At 38.6% G+C, this 27550-nt stretch overlaps 2 protein-coding genes across 7 annotated transcripts in view; one reads left to right on the top strand and one right to left on the bottom strand.

Annotated features, from left to right (window-relative positions):
• PSMD1 (proteasome 26S subunit, non-ATPase 1) overlaps positions 1–27550 on the bottom strand; it is a 76727-nt gene that overhangs the window by 32707 nt on the left and 16470 nt on the right. For both annotated transcript variants that reach the window (XM_075761310.1, XM_075761309.1), the window contains exons 15-16: positions 27344–27439; positions 26747–26811 (exon numbers count right to left, since the gene is read on the bottom strand). In XM_075761310.1, the coding sequence (XP_075617425.1) occupies positions 26747–26811; positions 27344–27439 (161 nt within the window). The remainder of the gene's footprint in view (positions 1–26746; positions 26812–27343; positions 27440–27550) is intronic.
• HTR2B (5-hydroxytryptamine receptor 2B) lies at positions 3473–15646 on the top strand. 5 transcript variants are annotated; one of them, XM_075761312.1, is made up of 6 exons: positions 3475–3877; positions 4007–4101; positions 4782–5422; positions 6588–6635; positions 12304–12504; positions 14494–15646. In XM_075761312.1, exons 3-6 carry the CDS (start codon positions 5113–5115, stop codon positions 15372–15374), a joined length of 1440 nt encoding a protein of 479 aa, XP_075617427.1. In that variant the 5' UTR covers positions 3475–3877; positions 4007–4101; positions 4782–5112; the 3' UTR covers positions 15375–15646. The 5 variants fall into 5 exon arrangements, with proteins under 5 accessions (XP_075617430.1, XP_075617428.1, XP_075617427.1 ...); XM_075761311.1 differs by having other exon boundaries at positions 4007–5422; XM_075761315.1 differs by lacking the exons at positions 6588–6635; positions 12304–12504 and having other exon boundaries at positions 3473–3877.

Here is a 27550-nt window from a genome sequence, read left to right as displayed (position 1 = left end):
ACTGTAATGCATAGTAGGATTTGCCTACAAGAGCCTTATTGGGCTACTGAAAATGGAGGAACACTGTTAAGTACATCAACTTTGTTTAATAACCCACTTTAATCTTTTTTTTCCAAGAGGCAAGCAACACCACCGCAAGACAAATTAAAAACTTGGATTGCCATATCTTGAAGCATATTCCACTTAGTTTCTTCGATCACTGCCCAGTTGCACAGTTTATCTCCAGTTCTGTAAATTGCACATCTTGAAGGTTAGAGGACTATTGCCATTTCTCTTCATATTTCAGCTACATTTAAACATGAAACCTGTATATGTATACAAGGTAGCATCAATACGTAAACAAACAGAATACTGAAAATAAACCATCGCACTGGTCTTATGATTGAGACTAAAAATGGAAGCATCTGAAGCATCACTAACATACACTTATTTTTTAGTCTAAATATTTAAGGACTTTACAACTCAGTGAAAAATGAAATGTCAGAGAACTAAAAGAGCAACGTCAAATATATCTTTTAAATTCCTCATTAAGTCTCCCCAGTCATATTTCAAAAGATTCTAAATATTTATGACTTTCTAAACTACTGGACATGAATTAATCATTTGATACAGAACTATTTCCACAAGTAGGTTTGGTAGTGCAGCGACAGATTAAAAAAAAAGCTTAACAGAAGTTTCATTTCATCCATGAATGAGTTAACAAAGGAGGAATGCAGATATCTAATTGCACAATTTGCAGTCATTTCTGAAGGGCGGGGGCGTAGCAGAGGAGGGGAAACATAGAAGATGGAAAACCTGCAGAGAAAAATGCAACAAACTGACATATTTTGGTGTAGATTCAACATGGGTGTAAACCCCATCTCTTTCTCTCTCAACAAAAAGGATCCAAGCTATTCCTGTACCAGGAATTTCCTGCAACTATCTCATGTGCAACACAGCCTCCTTCTCCACAATGTTTTTCTCTGAAATGCCTCCTGGTTGCCTAAGCAAGACTTGCTAAAGAATGAGAACTTCTAGGAGGCCTCCCGCAGTCAGGGGGACGAGCCTGAGCGCTGCCACAGGCACAGCAGACGAACTTGAGGGATACGCACCGCATGAATAATGCTGACACCGGTGTCAGCTTACATCTAATGTGGATGTGGCTCCATTCAAATAAAATACTGTGGACAATTTGAAAACAGAAATAACAGTAAGGGATGGAGAAAAAGAATTAGTATCTATGCATGGTTGAAATATTCCTGTTATGGTGGACCAGGAATGGGGTCTAGCAAGATGCAAGGTTTATCTTCATTAACACAGGAGAGGAGCTGGACATGGGGACAGGACAGAGATCTGCACAAAAAGCCTGGCCAGAAGCATGCAGTGAACAACCTGCTGCAGATGTGTAATAGATATACAGGAGAATGTGTTTCTCAGAAATGATTCAAACCTGGGAAAGTTCAAAAAAATCACAAAAGGCAGATAAGTTTTCTAGCCATCTAAAATGAAACAATGCACCAAGCAAGTATATACGCTATGCAAGCCTGCATACAAATAAACTCATACCATCTTCCTTTGCAAGTTGCTAAGAAAATTCTGTTTTCATCTCTATTTAAAAAAATAATTTCCTTTTCGATTAGATGTGAATGCATTTATACAGCCTTCATCAGAGCAATCTGCAAGCAACAGTACAGCCTTCAGCTGGAGCTTCATCAAGGTGCCCCCCCCCAATTTATTTAATTTAGCCATTCTAGTGGCTAAAGAGATGATTTTGTCATATAAATGACATCATAACATCCACTGAGGCATTCCAGAGTAATGGGAACACTTGATTTTCACTTTGACCAAAACAACTCTGTACTGCAGTAGCCAGAGATGCTTCTCAGATGGCAAGATCTGTGAAGAAAATTTATAAAGAGATAACAGAGGACTCAAGTTGACAAAATTACACTTCTAACTCTGATACCTCGCCCACACTGAAGTGACTGAGGGGATAGTGTCCACTACGCTATGAAAGAGAAAATGTGAAAAGTGAGAAAAACCCCCACAAAACCCAAACCACCTCTTTCAAGATAATGCTTCAGCTCTAACACAGGCTCACATCAGTAACTGATGCTGATGATTAGATGGTTCCGACAGATGCATTGTCTATTTTTCCCCCCAGAAGTTTTAATTCTGTTCTTTGAATTCAGAGCTGTGACATGAAGATCTGCACGTGGCATACACCCACAAGTAGACCACTGAAGTTAAAGGATTAATTTATCTTTTACTATACTATGGTGGTTTTACTCCAGAACATTTTTTTTTCCATTTATGATACAGACATACTGCCAACAGCTCCATCTCCAGAAAGCGGTAATAATTACAGCTGCCTTTCAACAAGGAAAAAAAGGCTCAGGTGTCAATGATGAAGGAAAACAAGCTTCATCTGTACAATCAGAAAGAACGAACACTGGCTGTGTTTAATCCAATGGAAATCTTGGTAAAAAGTACTTCAAGTACAGTTAGATTAATGCCAGGAGAGCCTTCAAGATTTATAAAATAAAACAGAAGTTGATTAGACATAGTTGAGCTTAAGGAAAACTGAATTCAAATGCTCAGTAGCCCAATACAGTACTGTCCTGTCTCGATTTCTGCTTTTTTGTATGTTTTCATGTGCTCTACTCTCTCAAGTACTGTCAGGGTGACAATGAGGAGGTGGTGACATAAGGAAACAGAATTACTATAACTGTATTTATCTTTATTTCCTAATATATACTTTCCTGAAGAATAAAGATATCAAAAGTCAACTGCGAATGAATACAGCATGGAATCTTACGGAAGGTTTCCTTTAAACAGGAACAAGTGAAAACTACTTTGCTGGAAATTCTATTGTATGATTTGAACACACTAAGTCAAATATTTCTATTAATTTCTGGCAGCAGCTTTCTCTCTTTGGCCCCAAAGTAGCTGTATCCCAAAGATATGAATGGGGTTTTTTGTTCTGTTTGGTTTGTTTTAGTTTTTTTTTTTTTTTAAAGCAAATATAAATTGATTCACAGTTCACTGAGAATGCGATTCCCAGCTAAACCCTGGTCAGCACTAGCAATTCATGGAACGTAATGGCCGGTGACATACAGGGGGTCAGACCATGATCTCATGGTCTCTTCTAGCCTTGAACTCAAGGACTCTATTACACACTTGTCCAGCTAATGTCCTTGGAAGTGAACTCTATTTCCATTTTAATGTGGAACTATAAGACATACACACATCTGACTGAAAGCTGGAAGGTAACAAAAGAGAACACTTGTGATAATAAAAAGCAGCTGCATTACGAAAGATTTAAAGTAACAGTGCACACACTTTAAATAGTGTGCTAGACAATGCTTTTATAAAATTAGTCAAGAAAAAAATGGGAGTGTTTACAGGGCAGCTGAACTTTTTAGGGTTAACTGTGCTTCCGACCAGCGAGCAAGCGCGCAGGCATACACATGCTGTGGTGCATATAGCTACAATATATTGTAGCGTGAAGGGTCGTTTACAGAATCTGCACATCCTGAGACAGCTACAAGGAGCACAAATTAGAGTACTGGAGCACTGAATCAATTAACCCTCTCTGGCTCTTTTCCAGCCAAACCCCCACTCATTTACTTCCCTGCTTTTCAAGTACTGGAGCTGGATACGCTGCAATGAGTCAATCAGCAAACAAGGGTAGCAGCAGACAGCAAGCTTTGCTAATGAACAAAGAGAAAACTGCACCTAGACTCTGCTAATCGCTTAAGTAAAATCATCAAAAGAATGGAAGAGAAAGGACAGCAAAAAAAGAACACAACCTTATTTAAAGCTTTTTTAAAAAGTGGCAAGAATGATTCTTCTCCTCCATTCAAGAGTTGCAGAAAATACCTGGGTACGAAATACAGTTTTCACAAAACAGAAATTCTTAATCTTGGTGTTAGAAGAAACGTATGTGCTAAACAAAAGCACACACAGAGACAAGCTTTAAAAAAAATATAAAAAACAAATGAACAATTTGTTTTCCAGAAAGCAGTGAAAAATCTTAATATTCATTATGTGATGAAAAAGAAAATTACAAAGGACCTTCCTGGATGCAAAGTGAACTCTACTAAAACGCACGAGAAAGAGGTAAGGCTTTCTTCACCTGAAAATTGCAACAGATCAAGTCTCCTCAGCAATGAGCCTTCGTTCAGCTTAATGCCGTGACAGCTGTTTTAGTCTGTACTTGAAGGGGGAAATGTAAGCGTTAAGTCTTCAGCAGAGTTGAGAGAGACAGAGAGAGAAAGAGAGAGGGAGAGAAAAAGCTGTGCTTAATAAAAGCCCTGCTCAGATTACAAAAACAAGTGGTTTACTCACCCCCCCCTCCAAGTAATGGGTAAATTTAGATGTCTCAGTTCCATAAATCTTTACGGTCCCCTTGAGACTGTCACCAGTGTTTTATTGTCTACAGCTTCCTGATCCTCACCTGATAAATTAGAAACTGTAGACATCAAAACGGAAACCTCATACATCATTTCTGAAGATATTTTTGGGGTGACCTCTGTGGAGAAATAGGATTCTTAATAAGGGGAAATATGGGAACTGCCGTCTGCCTACGCACACACTGCTGGAGACTAGACACTCAGGAGAGGAGGAGTTGCATACACACAACGCGAGCATCTGCCTTTGCATCAGTTTGGACTTACAAAGAGCAAATCTACGTACACTGTTTCTAAAGGGAACTATTTGGCATCTAAATTAATCTATCAGTTTTTACTGCTGTAGGAAAAAAAAAAAAGGGAAGCTAATGCGCTGCTTACTTTTCACAGCTATTGAATTGTCTCCTACAATATTCTGAAACCTGAACCTTGCTATAAGGAGGAGACCAGACCACTGAACCCTACCAACCAGAGATGGACACAAGACAGGACTTTCATTTTTAAGTCCTAATCGCGCCCAACAAGGCACAGGATAAAAAAATTGGATACCAGCTTGGACACTGTTACTGTATCTCAAAATAGCAGATGACCAGTTTACCATACTGACCATGCTGACCTTTCTTCAGGACCATCCTGGACCAGAGAGGAACAGTGAACTCTTACACCATAAGCAATTCCTGCACAAAATACAGCTCCTGAATACACTCAGCTGGACACAAAAATGTCCTATCCTTTACATTTCTTGAATGGGTCTGGAGTTGGCAATGGATCTTTGTCACCTCTCTCAGTAACAGGAGAGCCCAAGCAGGGCTACCCAAGTGACGAACAAGGAAACAAAGTGCGCTGGGCAGCTTTACTGATCCTCCTGGTGATAATCCCCACCATTGGGGGGAACATACTTGTCATACTGGCGGTGTCTCTGGAGAAGAAGTTGCAATACGCTACCAACTACTTTTTGACGTCCCTGGCGGTGGCAGATTTGCTCGTGGGTCTGTTTGTGATGCCGATTGCCCTTCTCATAATATTATTTGGTAAGTACGGCGCATTTGTTTCATCAGGCTGGCACACGGAGTGTAATTTGGGGAGGTCTAATTTAAAAAGAAAAACTGTTTGCTTTCCACCATTACAATTTTAAAAATCACTTGGATGAGGGCTGCTAAATCTTCTCTCCCTCTTGCCTTAATATAGCTTAATGTCTTTATGGGAAGTATACCCACTGTGGATATTTTTTTCTTTGAAACAAACCATTCAAAAATCACCTGAGACTTAGAACTGATACTAAATTGGAAATTAGATTTTGTACAGTGTAATATTATTTTTTAATAACATCAGCACAATGTTGGTATCTGTTCTATTGGATATTACAGTAATTGCAAGGAGTTTTCTCTTAAAAAATGTGAAATGAAGGCTAAGTATCTGTTCCGTACACTGAACAGGTTTTGAACTTTCTAGGAGCCAGGCACCTGATATTACCTTAGTATTGACTCCAAGCTCCACGACCAGCCAGAGATGTCCCTGGCACCATCAGTGACAAGAAACTTTACCAGTACCAGTTTCAGAGAAACTGATTTTCTCCCACCCTGGGGAAAGCAGCAGGTTCATAAAGTGTCCCAAAGAATTAACTCATCTGTCAAGCCAAGGAAGCCTCAATCAGTGCACCTAATGTTTGAGACTCAGATTATCATTTAGTCTGGTTCACATGGGAATAAAATAGGTATTTTTTTACATGAATAAACATTGGGTATGACATTTTCTTTCTGGTTAGTCATTACAGAACAAGCATGACTTTTTCATATTCTCTCATGCCCAGCTTTATTTCAGATATTGCTTTTGGTAACTACTCAGAGGCAGCTCCATGGGAAAGTCTCTCTCTTTTACTCCTAAAATTTCTTTAAGAATACATTTTAAATGGTGTATTTAAATTAAATAAAAATGAAAGAAAGTAAATCAAGTTTTTCAATAAACTTAGACAGTTATCTTTAAGTTATAGATACCACTGGGCCCTAGATAATGAAAGGCTGCAGAAGTTCATGTCTCCTATGCTAGATCTCTAAGAGTTGCCTGAGCAACAAGCAAACACAGTTTTTCAGAAAGGCCATCAGTAGCTTTTATTTGCTGCAGAAGACTCGTATTCACTTTATTAACAAATGTGTTTACTCACTAAATGCCTTAAGACTGAATTTCTGTATATTACAGACTGCTCCTCTCTAAACAGAAGTATGAATTGGAGGTCAGAATTCACTGGTGAGATCATAAAATAGTCTTTTTTCAAGCAACAGTTTCTAAAAAGAAAAATCAACATACATGACCAGGACAGTGATTTCCAACTTGAAAAAAACCACAGTCACTTATAGAAAACCTTGGTATGTCATGTACATGTGTGTGCAGAGGCAAGAAACAGATACGTATATATACTTACACACAGATACTGTAACTGCTTAGTTCTTGCCAAAGGCCTCATTAATATTAAAATGACTAACAAAAAAAGTACTAGTATTAGACTACCAATCAATACAAAGGGAAGGCAAGCTCTGGAATTTGTACGTTTTTTTGGTGGTGTTGAATTTTTTTTTTATTATTATTTTCATTTTGCTAGACTAATATATCTTTTCTTTTTAACTTTCTAGAGAGCCTACTGCTCCTTAATCTCTCAGTTAATCCAGTGCTAAACCCTGGTTACAACAGCTTAAAGCATGCTAAGAATCTTAATTTAAAAGTCAAACAAAAGCATCTTTCATGTTGCAGGAAATTTAAAAGAAAGTAGCAAAATTAGTTATAATAAACTAAGTAAGACTGCGACCAGCCTTTCACATAGCAGTGGTTAAAACTGAAATTTCTTGCATACAAGTCTCTCTTTGGCAGCCAACCAGAAAAACTGCTTTGCCTCTTTACTGACTGGGAGAAGATGCTGAGGTGTTTATAGAAGTCCAAAGTGTAAGCAAAACACGAGGCGTTACTGGAATGAAGCTAGAACAGACATTTAAACACATAACAAGTCTAAATCTTGAAGGTACATTAGCCAGATAACTACTTGAACATAGAATAATCATTGATAGCCAGACAGCTAATTAAACCCAGCCTCCCGGCACTTCCACACAGGAATGCTTCTATAATAATGAAATAGCTGGGTGCAGCTTCTAGATACAGAATACAAATATTATGCTTCCGATTTGGGACGGGTATTTAATTATGTAGAGAATATTCGAGGGAAAAGGTGTGAACTAAAGTGCAGCCACATTAAATGATCCTGACGATAAAAACTAATGTGTCACAAAGTGTTCAAATTCAAAACCTACTTCAGATCGCGGCTCCATGCCCTGATGGTAAGCTTAGAGAAAAATCTTCAGAAATAGACTCTCTGTAATAAAGAGCTGCCCCTTCTAAAAAAATCAATCAATCAATCAGTCAGTCACTCACTCACGGGTATAATACCATGAGCAGATTATTTATTCTCAGCAGAGCAACCAAAATGTACTCTGGTGCAAGTATACACTGCAATTTTAATTTAGGAGTGCGAGTGTCAGAATATACAAACAGTTCATTGCTTTTATTGCCTGCTAAACTCGTCTCATTTCTTCCAAAAAAAGGAAGGCATGTTAGGAAATAATTGCATTCTCTGAAATCTAGCTTTTAAGAGAGTTATCCAAATTTCTAACACTCAGAACTACTGAAGGAAAGCAAAACCGTTGCTATTCACTGGATAGTGAAATCAGCAAATAAATTTGAGAGATCCTCTCATTTGCAAAGCCTGCAGCAGGAAGAAGTCTGTTGTCCATGGCTTGGTGAAGAATGGGTTACTTGGAGACAGGGCATGTACCATCCTTTAAAATATATTCTCTATTCCTGATATTCATCCACCTAAAAATCAGAAGGTAATGCTGATCATCCTAGGCTGCAAACCATTATTTTAAAAAAATATATCAGAAGCAATCTCCGTCTTCGTTTTCGCCCATTACCGATGATGAACCGCAGAAAAACTTCCCTTCTTGCTTGTACAAACCACCAGAGAAAACTGCTTTAATTGAGGGCTACTTTCCAAAATCTCAAATTTAAAGTAAGAAAACAAAGGTTTATTCCTCACAAAGCAACTCCAGTTAAAAAAAAAAAATACTTTGGTTAAATTCAAAAAAACTTCATGACAGTGAACAACTACTGTTGAAGCTGTAATTGTAGCAGAGAAATAAAGGCAGGCAGTCACAGGGGTGAAACAGCAAGACAGCAGCCTGGAAACGCCAGGCCTGTGCAGTCCACGAAGCCGAACACTGACAAGAGGGCGAACACCACACACGCAGGCTACAGACACGGGCGCACCAATGTGAAGATTGAAGCCTGGGCTTAAGTCAGCTAGTGATGAAAAATATCCTATTTCCATCTCAGTAAAAGCATCATTATCTAACAGCGAACAAAATCCTTTACAGGCAACACGTTTCCGCAGCCTGTAACAAAGGGTTTTGTATAGAATTTTATGGGCAACACATTTCAGCAGTCCTTATGGCAGCAGAAGAAACGGTTTCCAAGTCTATTTAAAGATCTCTCTTAATCATGCTTATACGTGTACACAAGCAGTGCTTTCTCCCAAGCTTTCAAAAAAACCTTTTGGCTTAGCAAGAGCAGCTCTATACTGTACTTTGTTTTAAGGATTACACATTTCCAAGGTATTTCCTATAAATAAAGCTTTTCTTAAATAAAGATTAATCAAGGGTAGACAGTTGTGGTAAAAGCTCATCTTACTTCTCTTGAGGTGCAGAACAAATCTTAAACAAACAAAAAAATTATCTTGTATTGACTCAAAATAAGGAAAATAATCTGCAACAGCAGCACTGCTGCAGTGCTGGGAGGATCCAAGGTTTGCAGAAAGGAAGAATATCTTTTCATCTTATACCACCCGACAGCTGGAGAAACCAGACAAGTTTTCAGGCAGGCACATTTGTCAGGTAACATAGGCATTTAAAAAAAGATTTGAAAATCCAATCCACTAGCTTGTTTAAATCAGCATTCCAACTCCCACGGAAAAAGAACGTAGAGAATCTGTCAGCCCAGTAAATGCTCTGGTCTGCTCCAACAGAGTGGCTCTACACTGGGAGAATCAGAACTTGTAACAATCCAAACTAAGCATGACCTGCTAATGGCTTCTTATCACCGCTTGGCAGGACATAGTCATTTTACCTTCAGTCTGAATTATAAAGCAGGACAACAAACAAGCAGGTCACCATCATGTTCAAGGGTCAGAGGTGCTTTTGCTTTCTGAGTCCTGAGGAGAAGTTAATACTCCATCTTTTCCCCACTCCTAGGCCAACAGTGATACACACCACCACCAGGAAAGCACAAAATCTCAGCCCAGAGCAGTCCCTCAAACACTAGACACAGAGCTTCTAACACAGGTGTAACTAACAAATCAAAATAAGTAAAAGCAAAATGAATTAATCTTAGACAGCTACATGACTCTTTGGGACTTTAAGGTATCAGTTTCACAGTATTTTTGTTTAAATAAAACCCACATTCTTAAATTCTTATCAACTACTGCATTTAAAGTCTACGCTGATTCTGTTTGGATAAAAACCATCATTTCATACACACAAATATAATAGTACATAATGCTATCATCATGAATGTGATAACTTACTGCCTTCTGCACTCAGTTCAAAACAAGACAAAAATAAAGACAAAGTTTTCCCTGTTCAGTTGCACTTACGAACTAACAAAAGCTCTTATAACTCAAAAAAGTACGAGGTTGCTTTGCATCAGATAGCTGTTTAAATGCATCTATACTTAAAAGAAGGAAAAGAGATTGTTGTTGCAAAATATCTGAAGGTTTTCTCCTGCAAAGAGTAAATTAACTACATAAGGAAAGAATTCATCACACTGCAATGGTCCAGAAAGCAAAGCAGTTGTAATCCAGGGAGCGTGTAAGTACTCTCAACAGAAGCATTAGCTACTCACTTGAAATCCAGCTGCATTATCGACCATCCTTCAAGATGCAGAATGAACAATAGAAAACATATCTTTTATCTGAACTAATCCTTCATCACAGACTTAAAAGAAGTAGCCTTATTTTTCTGAAGTGAACAAAAACATTTAAAGCCCATCAAATCAATTATTTCTTTAAACTGTATTTTTTTTGTTGCTTTTTTTTTTTAACGGCTGGTTCTGTGAGCCAGAAGACATTTTGGTTTTCCTTTTTTGTTCAGAAAAGCACCATACCTTACTGCCCGCTGAATGTGTACATAGAAAAATTAAATATGAGTGTTTCATAATATACTAATTAAGGCTTTCTCATACCTGCCTGACGGAATAATTTTTGAAGAATAATTTCAACCATGGTATCTATTTTAAGACATACACAGCTAGATACTAAAATTTACTGGTTAATGATTTGAAAATAGACTGCCTCTTGCCCTTCTGCCTCACTGCCTACATCATCCTCACCCGGAGTCCACTGCTTTGGGGATGGGTGAGGTTCAGTTCAGGGCTCCATCCATCCGTTCTCTTTGTTTAGCGGGCACGGTTTCCCAACACAGGTAAGAGTGCAGACAAGTACGTGCTATGTCTGACTTTATAAAATTTTCCATCCTCTAGAGTTTATAATTCAAGTCAAGGCAGCACTGTTATCATTTCCATCTATCAGTCACATTATAAAAAAATATTTTAATCTCAAACTACTGCAACATTGCCACATTGATAAGACTGCGCATTACAATAATCCAGCTCATTTGGCATTCTCAGCACGCAGATCTATTTATTCAGAGCAAGGCGATTAAAACCAATCTGATTTGTTAGAAATGTCTTTTCTTTTTCCCTTAATCGTCATTCAGCAAAGAACTGATTTCTCTGGCAATACTATTAATGTGCCTACTGATTGAGTACAGCTGAATTTTATAAGGAAGGAGAATGTATTATAGTAGATCAACTTCTACCATTAGAAATAGAAAAAATCGTCTCTGTTCACACATTCTTCCCAAGGACTATAAGAGCATTCTTATAGACACACAACACTAAGGCGCACCTCAAACTGAACACTGCTAGCACTGGATTGCAACACAGACTACTTGTGAGTGAAAATAAAGCAGTTAAAAATAATCAGTTTCATTAAAGTTCATTCGGTTTGGTATTGTAACCATAATACCTCTCAAAAATATGAGCCTTTTGGAAACTTGAACAATACAAAACCTTTATCTTGGACACAATGCAGTTGACAGACCCTATGTTCACTATAAAGATTAACTACTGTAAGAACCAGGATGCCAGACTTAAAATCCAAGCCATTGCTCTTGGGAAAAACAAACAAATAAAACTCAACCCAAAACAAAATGAAACTTGCATGAAAGCCCTTCAATTTTTATAAAATCATTACTAAGACAGAAGAGCTCTGCTTAGCCACATTAGTGCTCAGCTGTATCTGGTCAAGTGACACAGTAAACTCATTTTAAAACTGGGTGAAATGGATTCTTCAAGATCACCACTAAGATTCAACCATGGTTCTGCAATGATTGACTAATACATTGGTTATGACACATCATCTCCTCCATTTAATACAACCTTGAATCATAGGACTATCAAGGAGACATAGTTGAAAGTAATGATTCAACAGCAGGGTGCAAGGACCAAGCACAGTCACAGCCTATTTTTAAAAAACATTTTTATCCAGAGTTCTTGACACAAAGAACTTATGATCTAAAAAGGACAAAAAGACAGGGAAAGGCTTATAATACACAAACAGCTTGAGCAACATGATGGCAGCAACCATGCCAGTTAGGAGCTAACTAAAACCTAAGACAGAAAGCAGCTGAGGTAGTGGCAGCGCTTGATTCCTGTAGTATTACGAACTTTTCAAAGGTTCTGAAGCCAAGGGAAAACTACATACCAAAAACTCTCAAAAAGCTTAGTTTCTAACGTGTTTTCTGTTCTCTTTCAGACAATGCCTGGCCTTTTCCAACTGCCTTGTGTCCTATCTGGCTGTTCCTTGACGTCCTCTTTTCCACAGCTTCCATCATGCACCTCTGTGCCATCTCACTAGACCGCTATATTGCGATTAAAAAGCCAATCCAGGCTAGTCAGTACAATTCATGGGCTACAACAATCATCAAAATCATCGTGGTTTGGCTCATTTCAATAGGTATGTGAGACTCAGAGACTGGAAAAGCAACGCAGAAGCTTTTCATGTCCAAAACAATAGGTGAAAACAGGGCAAAGTGTAAAATTTGGCCAAGTATTATTGATTAGCAGACTCTAACATCTGGGCTAGCCCAAGTCCACCTCTTGGATCATATATAGCTCCCTCATAAAAATCTGCCTGAAACACTGCTCCTTATCTGGCTTACCAGGAGGGGTAAGGATTGAGTAGGGATAATCATTGCTCTTCTTCACGGTTCTAAAAGTCCAAAAATCAGAAGACAACATCTGCATGCATAGCATGTCTCCCAAACACAATTTTAAGCTGCTAAAATCTGTGCCTTACAGTTATCCCATGAAGCAAGTTAAAAAACCCCGTTAATTACTTACATCAAAGATTGAAAGATAAACGAGTAGCTGGTAACATTCACACTGAAGACTAAGATGCACTGGTAATATAGCTAAATTCTAAGAAAAATAAATAATTTAAAAAAAAAAATCAAGCCCCGAACAGTTTATCTAAAGGACGCCAATGTATAAACTTTTATGATATTAGCACCTCTGTGGTGTGCATGTGGCACTTCACCTATCTTTAATGCTTAAAAAAAATAAATCTGTTAAATGAGCTAAGAAGGTGAAAACATTTAATTCAAATAACGCGTGCTGCAGGCAGCCATAGGCATAGTGCTGTATGCTCTGTGTGCAAGAGAAAGAACAAAATTATTCTGGATAATTAAGGCCAATGATGCATAGGAGAACGGGTACAACCACCTCCTTGGCCGAGGCAAAAATTCCCACTTGAAAAAAGTTCTGGAAGAGCTGTGATGATAAAAGGAAAGATGCTATCTCTATTTTATCACAAAAAAGGAAACTGTTAGCATGACAAGACACTTACAAGTTGAGCTTTTAATGCCTGATTTACTGTTATTAACAGTGCTGTACTTCCTAATTTCTTTTTTATCCAACACAAAGGTACTCTGCAGCTGAGCCAGGGTTCTCCAAATCAAAGGTTAATTTAGTTCAATCCTTATTTTAGATGTTTTCTGTATCTGAAGGTGTGCCTCTTATTAAGAAAGGGATCAAGTGGCTGAAGGGTAAACCTTTTTGCTCTTGCTGCCTTCAACCAACTTCAGTAAGCAGAGTAGCGGAGGAATACAGTAAATCCCTCAATCTCATTAAGCGGTATCAGGAAACAGCGCCAATAACCTTCACTAGACAGCAAGGAACCTGTTGTTTTCATTGTAATGTCAGACTGCTGGCAAATTAAGCGCTGACTGTAATTTAGTGGTTGTAAAAAATTCATTTAAAAGACAAGACTGCTAACTTTTTTTTTAAAAAAAAAAGAGTGGTGAATTACAGAGTTAGCTAGCCTCATTTAAACACTCTTAAATATGCAGGAGACTTTAAACAACAAATCCATCTCAAACATAAACTGCATAATTCTGGCATCTATTTAACTACTTGTATATATGAAAGAGTCAAGCAGGGTGAAAAAAATCAGCTGTCTGTGTCCAGTCACTTGATGTGGTTAAGATAAGAAGGAAAGACAAGTTTTATGTATTTACAGAACTGCCCTTCAAGAAGTGCAGAGGTCACCCTGGGGGGGGGGGGGGGAAACCATGAAAAACCCAGACAGCATTAGGGAAACACATTTCACTGGAGGAAAAGCCATACTAATTCTAACAACTAGAGTCAAAGCAATTCATGTGTTTTACACTCCAGAAGTTGGCAACTTTATACTGCTTCCTCAATCACTAAAGGTTAGGTCCAATCTCCTTAGGGCATTCTGTTAAAGCTTAGCTTGCCAAGTCTCACAAAGTACTATTTGCCCAACTACCCATGTGATGCTCTCACAATTCATGTTTTCTCCCTCATCCTGTGCCTGCTGCAGAGCTCAGGAACTATCTTTCTTTAGAGACCCTGAGGCTTCAGGCCCAAAAAGGAGATTGCAAGCAGTTACCACATGCTGAAGTACTTGGTTTTTCTCCTGTAGGCATTGCTATTCCGGTCCCTATCAGAGGCATTGAGGATGGAAACGGCAACTCTACAAACATCACGTGTCTCCTGACACCTGATCGTTTTCATGACTTCATTCTATATGGATCAGTGGCTGCATTCTTCATCCCCCTCGCTATCATGATAGTCACTTATTTTCTGACAATTCAAGTCCTACGCAAGAAGGCCTACTTGATCAACAAGCCACCTCAGCGTTTCACTTGGTCAACAGTGTCCACAGTATTTCAGCGTGACACAACACCTGCCTCCTCACCAGAAAAGGTGGCCATGCTAAATGGCTCCAGAAAGGACAAGACTTTGTCCAATGACATGCCTATCTGCAGAACATCTACAATTGGGAGGAAGTCCATGCAAACGATAACCAACGAACAAAGGGCGTCAAAAGTTCTGGGGATCGTATTTTTTCTTTTCTTGCTGATGTGGTGCCCATTCTTCATAACAAACATAAGTTCAGTTCTGTGCAACTCCTGCAACAAGGAGGTTTTTCAAAAGCTTATGGAGATATTTGTTTGGATAGGATATGTATCCTCAGGAGTGAACCCTCTTGTCTACACACTCTTCAACAAAACATTTAGGGAGGCTTTCAGCAGGTATATCACTTGCAACTATCGGACCACAAAGCCTATCAAGGCCCTTCGGAAGCGGTCCAGCAGGATCTCTTTTAGAAGTTCTGTGGCAGAAAATTCCAAGCTCTTTGTCATGCATGGGATGAGAAATGGGATTAACCCCATTATGTACCAGAGCCCAATGAGGCTGAGGAGTTCACCCATCCAAGCATCATCAGCCATTCTGCTGGATACATTGCTGCTCACAGAGAATGAAGTTGATAAAACAGAAGAACAAGTCAGCTATGTATAGGGGAATGGCAGCCATGCCCATACCATAGTATTACTGTATATGTTATTCTAGGTAACTGTGCTATAAGAGGGTATAAATACTATTGTTTTCTGTTATTTATGCAAGCAATATCTTATAAATTTATATTAATTCCTCTCCTCCAAAGTCTCCTCTACTTTAACCCCAACCACATGGTGGCAACCAAAACTTCATTCCATGATAAATGACTAATGCAAGCTGTAGTCTACAGGAAGAGGAAAATAAATAAAAGCTAAATCAATTTGAGTATCTGACTTCAGTTCTCATCAACTTCAGTCTCTTCAAAGTATATTTTTATAAGAAAAGCATCTCTGTACAAACACTGCTTTAACATTCATTCTGGCAAGGAGACAGTACACTCTGTAGGTCGATGCTCTACAATGACATTAGCAGGGGGAATACAAGCTTGCTGGTTTTAATTTAAATCCACCTCTATGCTGTGTAAACAAAACAGCACACAAGCTCACTTCGTTGCCTCCTACAGATAGTTCCTCTGCTGAGACTGCATATCCAAGTACAAGCTTTTCTTGTTCTCTTGAGGGTATGTATATCACAAGCAAAATCACTCGCTCCAGAGACCAAAAAGGTGCATGTGCCCATTCCACAAGGGGCAAAACTGGTTCTTAGCAGGGTGAGAAAAAATTCCGTGTGCTGAAATTATCCCTGTGTGAGTTTACTGTGTGTCTGTGCGTGTGGGGAGCAGAATCTCTTACCCATCTGAATTTCATCTCCAGTACTCTCACATACACATAAGCCTGGTATTGTCAGATTTGTCATAGAAAACTGCCCTTTGCCCTTTTCATACTAAGAAAATGAGAGCATTTAACCAAAACAGGACGATACAACAATACTGATCATAAGTAAAACAGGACACGCAGTGCCTGGAACATCCCTTTAACTCATACGAACAAACTTCCTTTTTTATGACTACTGGAACTTCAGTGAATGTCTTCCCTCATCCAATATAGTTCACACAAAGTAGAAAAATCACAGATAGAATTGCTATTTCAATTGAAAATGAGAGCAAGTGTTTAAGAGACAGCAGAGACAACAGTACTATCTAGACTTGCATACATTCACAGTTTATCTTAGCTCAAAATAATTTCATCGGACTAATGGCATAAGATTACAGGTCCCAATCTGCACTCTCAGACATGCTCAGGCCTTCCATCAGAGCACAAAATTCATAGAAAGAATTGCTCATCACAATCCATAAAAGTTACCAAAGTCTATGATCTGGGAAATAAGGAGCTTCTGACAGTTCCAGACCATCTCTCTTTGGGAAGGAAAATCAGATTTCCCCAAAGTACTGGAGTTCTTACAGTAAGAAGCCAGCTCAACATTTTTTCCAACAGTTTCCATTTGCAGTAAAATTTTCAGCTCCAGTTTTAATTTTTAATATTTTTAGAACTCTTTAGTTACACACTAAAATTATGTACAGCAAAAGGCTTCGGTTCTTTCATCTGCAGAACAGAAAGTACTAAAGATAGCATGTCCTTCCAACATTTATTTATATATATGTTTAATTTAAAACATATGTGAGTTCGACACAGAGCCTAACTTAACAACTGCCAGAGTTCCAGGAGAAAGCATGAAAAATACTTCTGTGGTACTTACAGTAACCTGTCTCTTTCCTCCCCTTTTTGGTGATAGTCACTAGCCACTTAAGGTAGAATAAGGTCTAACTGCTCTTACTCCTCTTTTGTTAATCAAAATTTAAGAGGATCCTGTAGTTAGAAGCTGGAATTGATAGATTGCTATAGTTGTGAAAGATGCCTATATCTAAAAATATTTGAGAATCAAAAGCCTTTGATAAGACCTAGATTACTTTGAAGCTCAAGGGGGGAGGGAGTAGGAATAAAACAAATCCAAAACCCCCCAAAATTTCCATGTATGTAGCTGAAAACTTCACAGACTAGTGTCTCAACCTAAAGCAGACACTCTGGAACCAGGTAAAAGCGCAATCACATCCATGCACAGTGGGATCACAGGAAAAAAAAATAAAATTAAAAGCATCACTTGCAATGCAGGAACCAGCCTTCATGAGGAATAACAGCAAGTGGCAAACAGGCACAGCACTGTTCTTGAGGGGTTATTTCCCAGCAGCCAGAGAGCAGGAAGCAGTCATCTTTGAAAATTCTCTTGCTACTTAAATAAATCCATGTCGATTAAACAAAAACCATTCATACAGCAGGCAGCAATCATCTTCTTTCAGCAACAACTTAAATTTTATCTTTCCAGCAGAAACATCACAGCTGGCTCACAGCACTGGCAAAGAGCAAGAGGTAACTTAGTTCTCTTCTGCCCAACCCTATTCTTGCGAGTCTATAGCGAGCAATGACACGAGGAGTAATTTGCCATGTCCCACAGAGAACAATTCCAAGGCCTCCTCGTAATCAGTAGCTAGACTCCACCAACAGGAGACAATCCTTGAAAAAGTCTCGCCCCGCAAAGATGTATTTTGTCAAGCCAGCATATGGATTTCTCAATTTTAGTCACCATAAATAGAAGCTCAACGTGTTCCAGTTACGGAATATAGTCAGCAACAATAAACCTCAATTAAAAGGACTAGTGACTAATCAAAAATCTAGTCTTCCTACAGAGGAAGGAAATTTCTCCATAGACAGAAACACATCATCAAGAAAACATACACATTCCATTTAACACACTACCACGTACAAAGAAATTGCTTGTCCACTGACAAAGCAAACAAGCTAAGAATTCAGGTAAGAGTCTTGGAAAGCATAAGGACAGAGGGAGAAGAAAGATGAAGAGAAGATGCAGAACCATGAAATAAAAAGACAACACAATGGACAGCAGAGTTCCTGTTTTAGCAACCGTATCTACAAGAACAGATTTGGACAAAGACATTACCTTCATTAGCAAGACATGACTGAAAATAAGAAAGTCACTGCAAGCAACTGTAAGAAAGCACAAGTTTGTTGCATGGTAACTAAAGACAACACTGCTCGTGTGGTACTGACAAGCCAGACAGGATGCCTCAGGACTACATCCACGAGCATCATCCTTTAAGTAACACAAATATATAAAATATATTTTTATGTGCCAGCTGCAAAGCGATGAGTACTTTTTATAGTTTCCGGTTTCCTTCAAAAAGATAGCAGTCTAAATAATAACTGAGAAAAGGTTTGCAGTCACTGCTAGCAGAACACAGAACCTTTTTACAGGAGAAAGGCATCACACACTTCCCATTAACAAAGAAGAAAAGAAAAAAGACCTTTCTTTTCTCTGGAGTGAAATGTTTCTCAGTTCTTTCAGAATCTGGCCCATGCCAAATCAACCATCTGGCCACCTCTATGGCCTCTATATCATAGAATCATAGAATGGTTTGGGTTGGAAGGGACCTCTAAGATCATCTAGTTCCAACCCCCTGCCATGGGCAGGGACACCCTCCACTAGACCAGGTTGCCCAAAGCCTCATCCAACCTGGCCACAAACACCTCCAGGGATGGGGCCTCCACAACCTCTCTGGGCAACCTGTTCCAGTGCCTCACCAATATATATATTACATAAAATAATAACTTAAACAGTTACCTAGTTCAACTTTCCTCATTATCACAGAAACTTTTATCTGGCACATTTAATTTATTTTTAAATTACTAGAGAAGCAAGACAGACAAGAGTCAAAGCTGATCTGCAACATACGAGAACTATGGGAAGAAATAAATTTTAGAAGAACAATGGACAAGTACTGTTTGTTGTTGTCTAATTATTTAAAATACATTAGGAGATATTTAGTCAATGTTCTAGCTGCCGATCTAATTAAAAATTACAGCATAGGCATGGACAAAAGTACTACCTATAAATATATGCACCTCAGCAGTCTTGCAGAGAGAAAAAATAATGGAGTTTGAAGCATAACAGAATGAGTGCCTTGAATTGCAAATAAGGGAATACCTTGAAAAAAACCATCCAAACAAAACAAGAAAAAACAAACAAACAAAACCAAGCAAAAACAAGCAAACAAAATTCCAGCCTTAAAGCCAAAAAAACCCAAACAAAATACCAATCTTTAAGCCACTCGGGGGAGGGGGGGGAAGAGAAGTAAGAAATTCAGCTCATCTCAACTATGGTGATATAAAATACCTTTCATGAGGCCAGTCCCAGACCATCTGGGATTCAAAGCGCTGCAACCTTTTAGTTCAGATTCTATCAGAAAACTTTTAGGCAGCCAGAAAAATTTATTCATCACCGATCTTGTATTCTACAAACGTAAAACTCTTCCTAACCACATCGCACCTGGCCATACCAGCATCAGTTTTCAAATGTATCAAAATACCGTTAAAAAATGCCAGTGTTAAGCAGAAGTCAAGGCACTGAGAAGAGAGACTGATGCTGTAAAACTGTTCACTAGCGTACAAGAGGCACACTGATTTCTTACGGCGCTTCACAGAAAATGTCATTTTCCTACACCATTTTCTTATTATGGAAAAATCCACAGCACTGCAAACTGGTATGAGAAAGCAAAAGCATTACTCCCTAAATCTTTTTCTAGGCTGTCATATGTAACATCAGCCTTTAAAGGTAAAGTAATACAAGCACAGTAAACCTGGTAAAGGCATACTGAACAACCTGCAACACTGGAGCCCAAAGAGGCAGGACATTCCTCAGAGCTCTTCTGGCTCTTTGCCTTGCAAGCTGGAGCCAGGAATCCCAGAGTTCTGTCCAGTTCTCAGGACTGACTTCATATTACCGCAAAGCATAAAATTTTTTTTATCATATTGATAAAGATGCCTACGTACAACTGCTAAGAAGTCCTCCCTTGTTTTGCTTCCCCTTTGGCTCTCCAGGTAATCATCAACATGGCAAAAACAACAGTCAGGAGAGAAGTAACTTCCCTATTTTTGCTTTAGCATTTGACACCATGGTGCTTATTGTCAGTGCCCATTCCCATGAGACACACTGTTTTCTCCACTTGCAAAGGAAGACTTTTTCCCTGAAGAACAGATAGGAAGCCTTTTCATTTTTAAATGGGAAGCTAGTTACAAAAATAGGAAGGATTGCTGAAGTGTCCATTTTTACTCTTATTTTTAATAATTTTAATAATTCATGTCGAACTCTATTTGTCTAGCCTAAGATTCCTTGCATCCAGGTATTGAGGTCCTTTCCAACCTCTGAAAAACACCATGCTTTTAAAAATTTGGAGCTTCTTGCTGTCCTCTTTACAAATGCTCTAGACAGGTGATAGCAAGTCATTTTCAAATTCATTAAACCCTGCACAACAAATGAGCCTTTTATTCTGCAAGATACACGTCAATATTCTCTAATAAAATCCAACAAAGTTTTTGCCATAAAAAAAATAATTCATCAACTTCACTTAATGGCTCAAAGAATCTCAGCATTTTTGATGACTTAATTTGAAACTTGTTTTAAAGTTTTAAAACAAATTCAAGGATTTGGTTGGGCAACTGATTTAGTTATAAATCACACTGCTTAAAATGTTTAGTTACTCAGTTAAAAAACATTATTGTGTATAATCTGAGAAACTGAAAATATTTTTCTGGAATTTCAAAAAGATTTTTGAGATTTTCAAAAGCTCTCAAGTGATACAAGGCTCTGGGCCCTATTGTTCAAAGTAAGTAAAATCTCATGCATAGAAATAGTCTAGAAGAAAGATAAAACAATAGCAGGGAAAGAATTAATGCAAGATATCATAGCATATTGTTTGAAACAATGAATGTATTTGTGCTATCTGATTGTACAGCTACAATTTTCATTAGAAGTTAGGTTAGTTTTGCCAGAGATGCCAAGGGACTTCTCCAATGCACTACATTTGGTCAGTGAAGAAACACAGCTCCGTTTCCAGTTTCAGACCTGCAGATAAAGGCATTTTCAAATCCAAAAAGACTTCAGTGAAAGTCTAAGGCTTCTTCTGATTATACTAAGATTTCTGTTACTATTAACCTTTCACTGAAAGGGACCCTCATTCTCCTTCCCCAGGAAGGCTAAATAAGACAAAGATACAATGGGTTGGAAAGTAAACAAAACCCTTTCAATCTTTCCTACGCAAAAAATAACAAGCAGGCATGTTTCACTAAATTTCCTCTTCTTCACAATTAATACACTGAAAAAGTCACTTGGTACAGATCACGTCAGAGCGACTGTTATCCTCATACGCAATTACCCAGAAGATCTGCCATCTGCCTACTGGATAAAGGTAGGTTGTAGGAGTTAAAGAAAACAAACTGTCCGAGTACTCCTGGAACAACATCCAAGTATCTGATCTGTGTTTGCTTTAAAACAAATATATATAGCGTAAAAATACCAAAGGCTATATAAACACAAAGAATACAAAAGCAGGAAACATTACTGTTTCACTTGCATCATCCTAAAATGAAGAACTGAACATAAGCCATGCAGAGTTCTCCATGTTTGGGTAGCCTACACTTATCAGCCGAGAATACATGTTCCTTTTGGGACTCTCTGGAGGCTGCATTGTTCCCTCTCCTGCCTTTTCCCAACAATACTGCATCAAATTGTGGGATCCTGCTTCTACCTTAAGTCCTACTTCCCCATGGCTCTTATTCCCCTGGACTTAACTGCTATGAGAGCATTAAGCCTTTTCAGTTTGTGCTTTCAAGTGCTGCTGCATCCTACATTGAAGCCTTCTCCCTAACCAGATTTGTTGTACCCATAAAACTTCTACTTCCTCGTTTTGTATATAAACTAAAGTATTTCAATACAATGTAACATTAGTCTAACATATAACAATATAAAAATAAAGCTGACTACGTAAACCAATCACAATCACATCTCACACTGCAAAAAAAAAAAAAAAAGATCAATTCACGATCTAAAGTGGTAAAAATTAAGATGAAAATAATTCTTTCCATTTTTAAAAAGTAAACCACTTTAATTTTATTGTGTTTTCCATCTCATCATCATAGTCTTAAAAAAAGAAAAAGGCTGACCAGAAATCACAAGTGCCTTAAATACTGTTTTCCAGCAGCCACGATAAATATTTTATAAACCACTTCAGTAGAAAGAAGGACTAATATATAAACATCAACAATAAGGTAAGTTTGCTATCTATGATCACTGGCAAAAGTATCAGGACTGGGAGAATACAGACACATTACAGCAGCCAAGTCACTTCACTTCTTGCTATTTCACAATACAGTGTCTTGTACAGCCCTGCATCCACACTGCAATCTCCAAACATCTCAAGCTTCATTCATGCCTCCGTACCATTTTAGAGTAACATTTTACTTAAAAGTGTCTCCTCTAAGAGGTGGTCATTTTTAAAGACAGATGTAAAAAGTCTCAGTTTTTATGCTGTACTATTTTGACTGTCTTGCTAGTTGTGAAGAAGAAAGGAGGAGACAGTTTTGAAAGAATTCTCTTGCACCAGAGCGTTTTCTGATAATTTAATGTAGTGGCATGAAAATGATCAGTTGCAAAATACATAACTAGTGCCTAATTTTTGTAAGGCACTAAGCCAAGAGGAAAAAAAAGACATACCAAGTCCTAAAGCCAGCAAGGTGTGCTTTCAATCTCCAGTCTGCAGACCTGTAGACTGCTTCTAAACAGTCAGCAGAAACTGAATTTACACCAGCAACACTGCTGGTCAACAAGCTTCAATTCTACATACATGTCCCCTTAGAAAGCTTTACGGAGTCCAAGAACAGAACAAGGAAGTTAGTTTTGTGCTACCTGAACAGGACACCGCAATGTATTCTGCAGCCGAGCAGTATGATTGCTACTGCTTCGCTCCCTAGAGCGACTTGCCTGCAGACACTCACACAGCCAGGCAAGCATGCATCCCACATCCAAGTGTGTAACTGCTGTAGCAGCATTAACCCCTGCTCCCCTAATCCCTTCAAAACTCTTGCACCATAGCTGATGTTTTGAGCAATGTAAAGTCCATCAAGCGTTCCTTACATGGCTTACCCTCCAAGTGCCACAGGACTTGCTCAGCAAATACAGCTAGTGATACTGTTGCAGAAGCAAGAATTTCACCAACTTTTCACCTTTGCTCCAGGCAAAGACAACTTTGGAAATGAGTGTGGGAAGAAAACTTCTGAACACTGATGCAAGTGTGGTTTTAACATTTAAGTTATTTGAGGAGATAAAAGGTATTGCACTTACAAAAATCCTCCAAAATTATACTGATTTAAAGAGAGCCATAACTACAGACTGTTTTCGCTTGATACATTAAGGAATATAGAAATTCTCTTAAGGAATTATATGCTAAGGAAAGTACTGAATGGTGTAACTGGATAATTTGATATCTTTCATGACACACTAGAAAATTTAATCTTGCAATTCTTAGGCAAAACTTAATCTAGACTAGAACATTCTGTCTAACCCTTGATTTATGAATTTTGAACAATGCAGTAGCCACACATATTTTTCTGTAGACTTCTCCAGTAATTAAAAAGTGCAAAAAAAAATCTAAAAAAATTTGTGCTTAAAAAAAAAAGTTAATCTTCAAGTTAAAGTAAAACCTTGTTGCTTTAACAATTAGATGCCATGTTCTATCACATTTTACTCTGTTACTGTGCTGCTTTCATGAAATCTAGGCATAAAAGCCAAGCTGTGCTCCTGAATGTACACAGGGTTGCATGCATGTGCTAGCAAGGAAGTCTCACAGAGGTAAACAAGGACAGAAAAGCCTTACAGAATGTTCTGCTATGCAAAGGTGTAACCTAAAAATAGCTAGCTTTGTAACTTTTATGACACTTTTAGTTCAAATCCAAGAGGAAGAACATTCATTCACAGGTAGCTGTAACAAAAGAAGAAAACAATCCAGGTATTTGACACAAAGTAAATTTGTGGGCTCTAGCTCTCTCAGGAGCTCTGTCACATTCATCAACGCTGCTTTTAATGAAATTACCACTCTCGACTATGTAACCTCCACCCTTCCATGGATTTTATTATTCTTACAGGAGGGCCAGAAGCACAAGTCTGTACATACTCCTGCTGCTGCAGTGTACAACCCAGCAGATGAACGTATACCTCCAACATGGTCAACCCTACAGTAATGGCATGAATTCCCCGAGAAAAATGTAGACCACATTAAACAAATTTATTCTCTTATTTCAATCCTGACTTCACAGTTGCCTTTCTGGAACCACATACAAAGAGATCTCACAGGACCTTCAGTCATGTTCTTTCACCTAAGATGAGATTAATTTCTGGGGCTTAGCCCACTGTGTTACAGACCTGCTCACCTCCCATCACAAAACACTTCATTCAAAAGCTCTGTATACCCAGCAGCTGGCAGATCACTGACTCTTTAAGACAAGTAAATCCAGTTAGACTTCAACAAACAACAATTCTAAGACAGACATACCATTTTAGTCATGAAATCTAACGAACTCACAGCCCACTTGCTCTTTATGTCTCTGCATGCCTGCAGTATTGAGATGAGCCAGAGCACACAATAAGTGCACACAAACTAGCAGTTTCAGCAAACAGGAAAGGTAAATGTAAAACCAGCTTCTTCTACACCAATGGACAATAATTCTTTCCAGGATTTGAAACACAGTTTTTGGTTTATATAATTAGAGAGAGTAATGCAGGGGGTAATTATGGGGCCCTCCAAGCAGAAAATCCCTTCCATCGCTGCATGTGAATGCAGGGGTCTGGGCCAGACAAACCCTGGGCCAGGCTCCCTCCTGAACCGGGTACCTAAAGCAAAACAACTGATTGTGTATTTTGCCAAAGTTATCAAGTGAAAAGTGTGAGCAACTACAACAGCCTAACGCAAGCCTTTTGCCTCCAGAAGCCAGTGATAATCAGCTAAAAAGTTTTAGTCCTTTGCTACCAAGTAAGGTGGACGCTGGAATCTACAAGGAAACGTTCCTCCCTATTATGCAAAGAAGTTTTGGACTGTACCCCTCCAGAAAGGGAAGGGAAGAGGCACGATAAGATCTGAACCACTGCAGAGCAGGTGAAAGAGTCAAAGATGATATCACTCATTTCCTCATTGCTGCATATGTAGAGAACAGGCCCAGAATTATCTTGTTCCAACAAGTTGCCAGCACATGGTAAATGGTTTAGCTCAGAGCCTGGAAAGCTTTTCATTTTTGTAGGAGCTACCAACGTCCAACTATGTTCTGCATTTGTGGAAAAGAAAAATGATATTGTAATCAGAGATCAAATGTGCTTTGTCACAACCTGTTTGGAAAAAAGATGCCTGAAACTATGGAAGGCCTGCGTGGAATTTTCCTTCCGTACACAGATACAGAAGCCAGTTAAACAGACCCTTTGGCTTCAGGAGAGACATAGATCACTGTGCAGCAAGGAATGATCTGTGCTCATGAAAGCAACAGAGCAGAAGCTCTTGGGAGACGCCTGCTGCTCACAAAAGAGAATTTGTTCTGCTTGTAAACTACATTTAATCGTAGCCAGAATATGCTTCAGATAAACTGGAATGGAGCAGAGTAATTTCTATGTGAGGAACAACTTGGTTAATGACAAAGTGACTGGTCATATCAGTAACCCAGTTTTTTAATACCAGCTTTAAGCACTTCTTATCCTGCTTTTTAGGATGAATTTACAGACTGCCACCAACCCAAAGAAGATGGGAACAAAGATTTTTTTAAATTACAGTCCTGGACCCAAATATACATTACCTCCTGTCAGACACACTCAAAGGCTGCAGCTTGGCTCAGTACTCGGACTCCACAGATTACTGTATTAACAGACGAAGGTTTAGTCTTTGGGGAGCCTTCCAATTCCCCAATCTAATAAAAAAACTCCAAACACCTCTTACCTAGGGAACTATAGAGCACTACAAAACACCAGTTCAGTGACAGATTTCTTTAGAGAACCAAAGCAAACATCACATGACTATTTTGTGATGGACTTAAACCCTGACAGGTTACTGGGCTTACGTTATGGTAATTTAACAGGGGATACTTCAAAAACAAAAACAAGAAAGATGATTTTGACATCCTTCTTCAGGTTATTTATTTTTGAAGTCACAACCTCCAGGAATGTTTTAGATAGCAATTAGGCAGACATATTTGTCCGAGTACTGGTGCCTTTAAAAGGCCTGGCACAAGCAATGCATATTTAATTTTTAATTAACTCTCAATCCTGCAAATATTAATTTTTCATTCTATTTGTCAACTTCATCTAACTCTATTCAGACAATTACACTCTAAGTCCAGAAACTTACAGAAAAGCTCATTAAGCATCTGCTGAACATTAACGAAGGCTTCTAATTCTGAACCAAGTTTTCTTCTCTTTCAATTTTTTGACTTTTCAACCTCCACTCAGTTAGCGATTGAGATATTTTGTGAAAGCAATAGCATACACATTTCCTGAAAATCTAACAGACATCAAGTTGAAGGCTGTGGAAGTGACCAAGGAAGATAATGTACCTGAACAGAATGAAACCAAGTGACTCTACAGCTGCCCGCCTCACATCATCATTCACATCACTCACCTACAAAAGGGAAAACAGGACATTCAGAAAATAGTTAAAACAGTTGAGGACTCTACAACATTTCAGGCCAGGTGTCAGGCACACAAGTTAATCAAGACTACAGGATTATACAGAAAAAAAGTTAACAATCATGTTCAGCCTTAGCTGGAACAGCCTCACTCTTGTTCATACACTGTGACTGCAAGAGTAGACCTCAATCTTTACAGCTTAAGTTGTTTTTTCCCCAGCCCATCACTACACAGACTATTCACTGCAAATCTGCTACCAACTACTTTAGGATCATGTCGTATTTTTCAGTAGATTTCTTTTTTGTGATACCAAGTTGAATATTCTCTTGCTGAAAGCCTACTTATCTTAATGTCAGAAGACCCTGTTATCTCTACTCATAGCATTAAGGAAAGCTTTCATCACTTTACAATCTCTGATTTGGACCAGAACATTAATGCCATAGACACAAAGCCTGTCAAAGTGATGTGCTTATTCTCTCACCACAAATTTCTTGCTATGTGCTCTTGAGCCCAGAAGTACTTACAGCCACATGCAGTAGGCGTCTGATAGCCTTGTTGTTCCCTGAGCCACAGTATGCCATAGCAACAGTGTACATGCCAGAACGACGGAGAATTGGATCCTGGAAGAGAAAGCGTCAATATTTAAGATCCCCAAACAGGGACTTGGTAATTTTTACTCTAAATCTGTTCCACTCTTGGGCCTGGAATCTGCAAACAGGTTGTCTCAGTGC

This window comes from Balearica regulorum, chromosome 9, assembly GCF_011004875.1.
Source record: "Balearica regulorum gibbericeps isolate bBalReg1 chromosome 9, bBalReg1.pri, whole genome shotgun sequence".
In the NCBI taxonomy this organism is placed as follows: Eukaryota; Metazoa; Chordata; class Aves; order Gruiformes; family Gruidae; genus Balearica; species Balearica regulorum.
The sequence above is the reverse complement of the archived record's forward strand: the minus strand, read 5'-3'. Positions and strand labels throughout refer to the sequence as shown.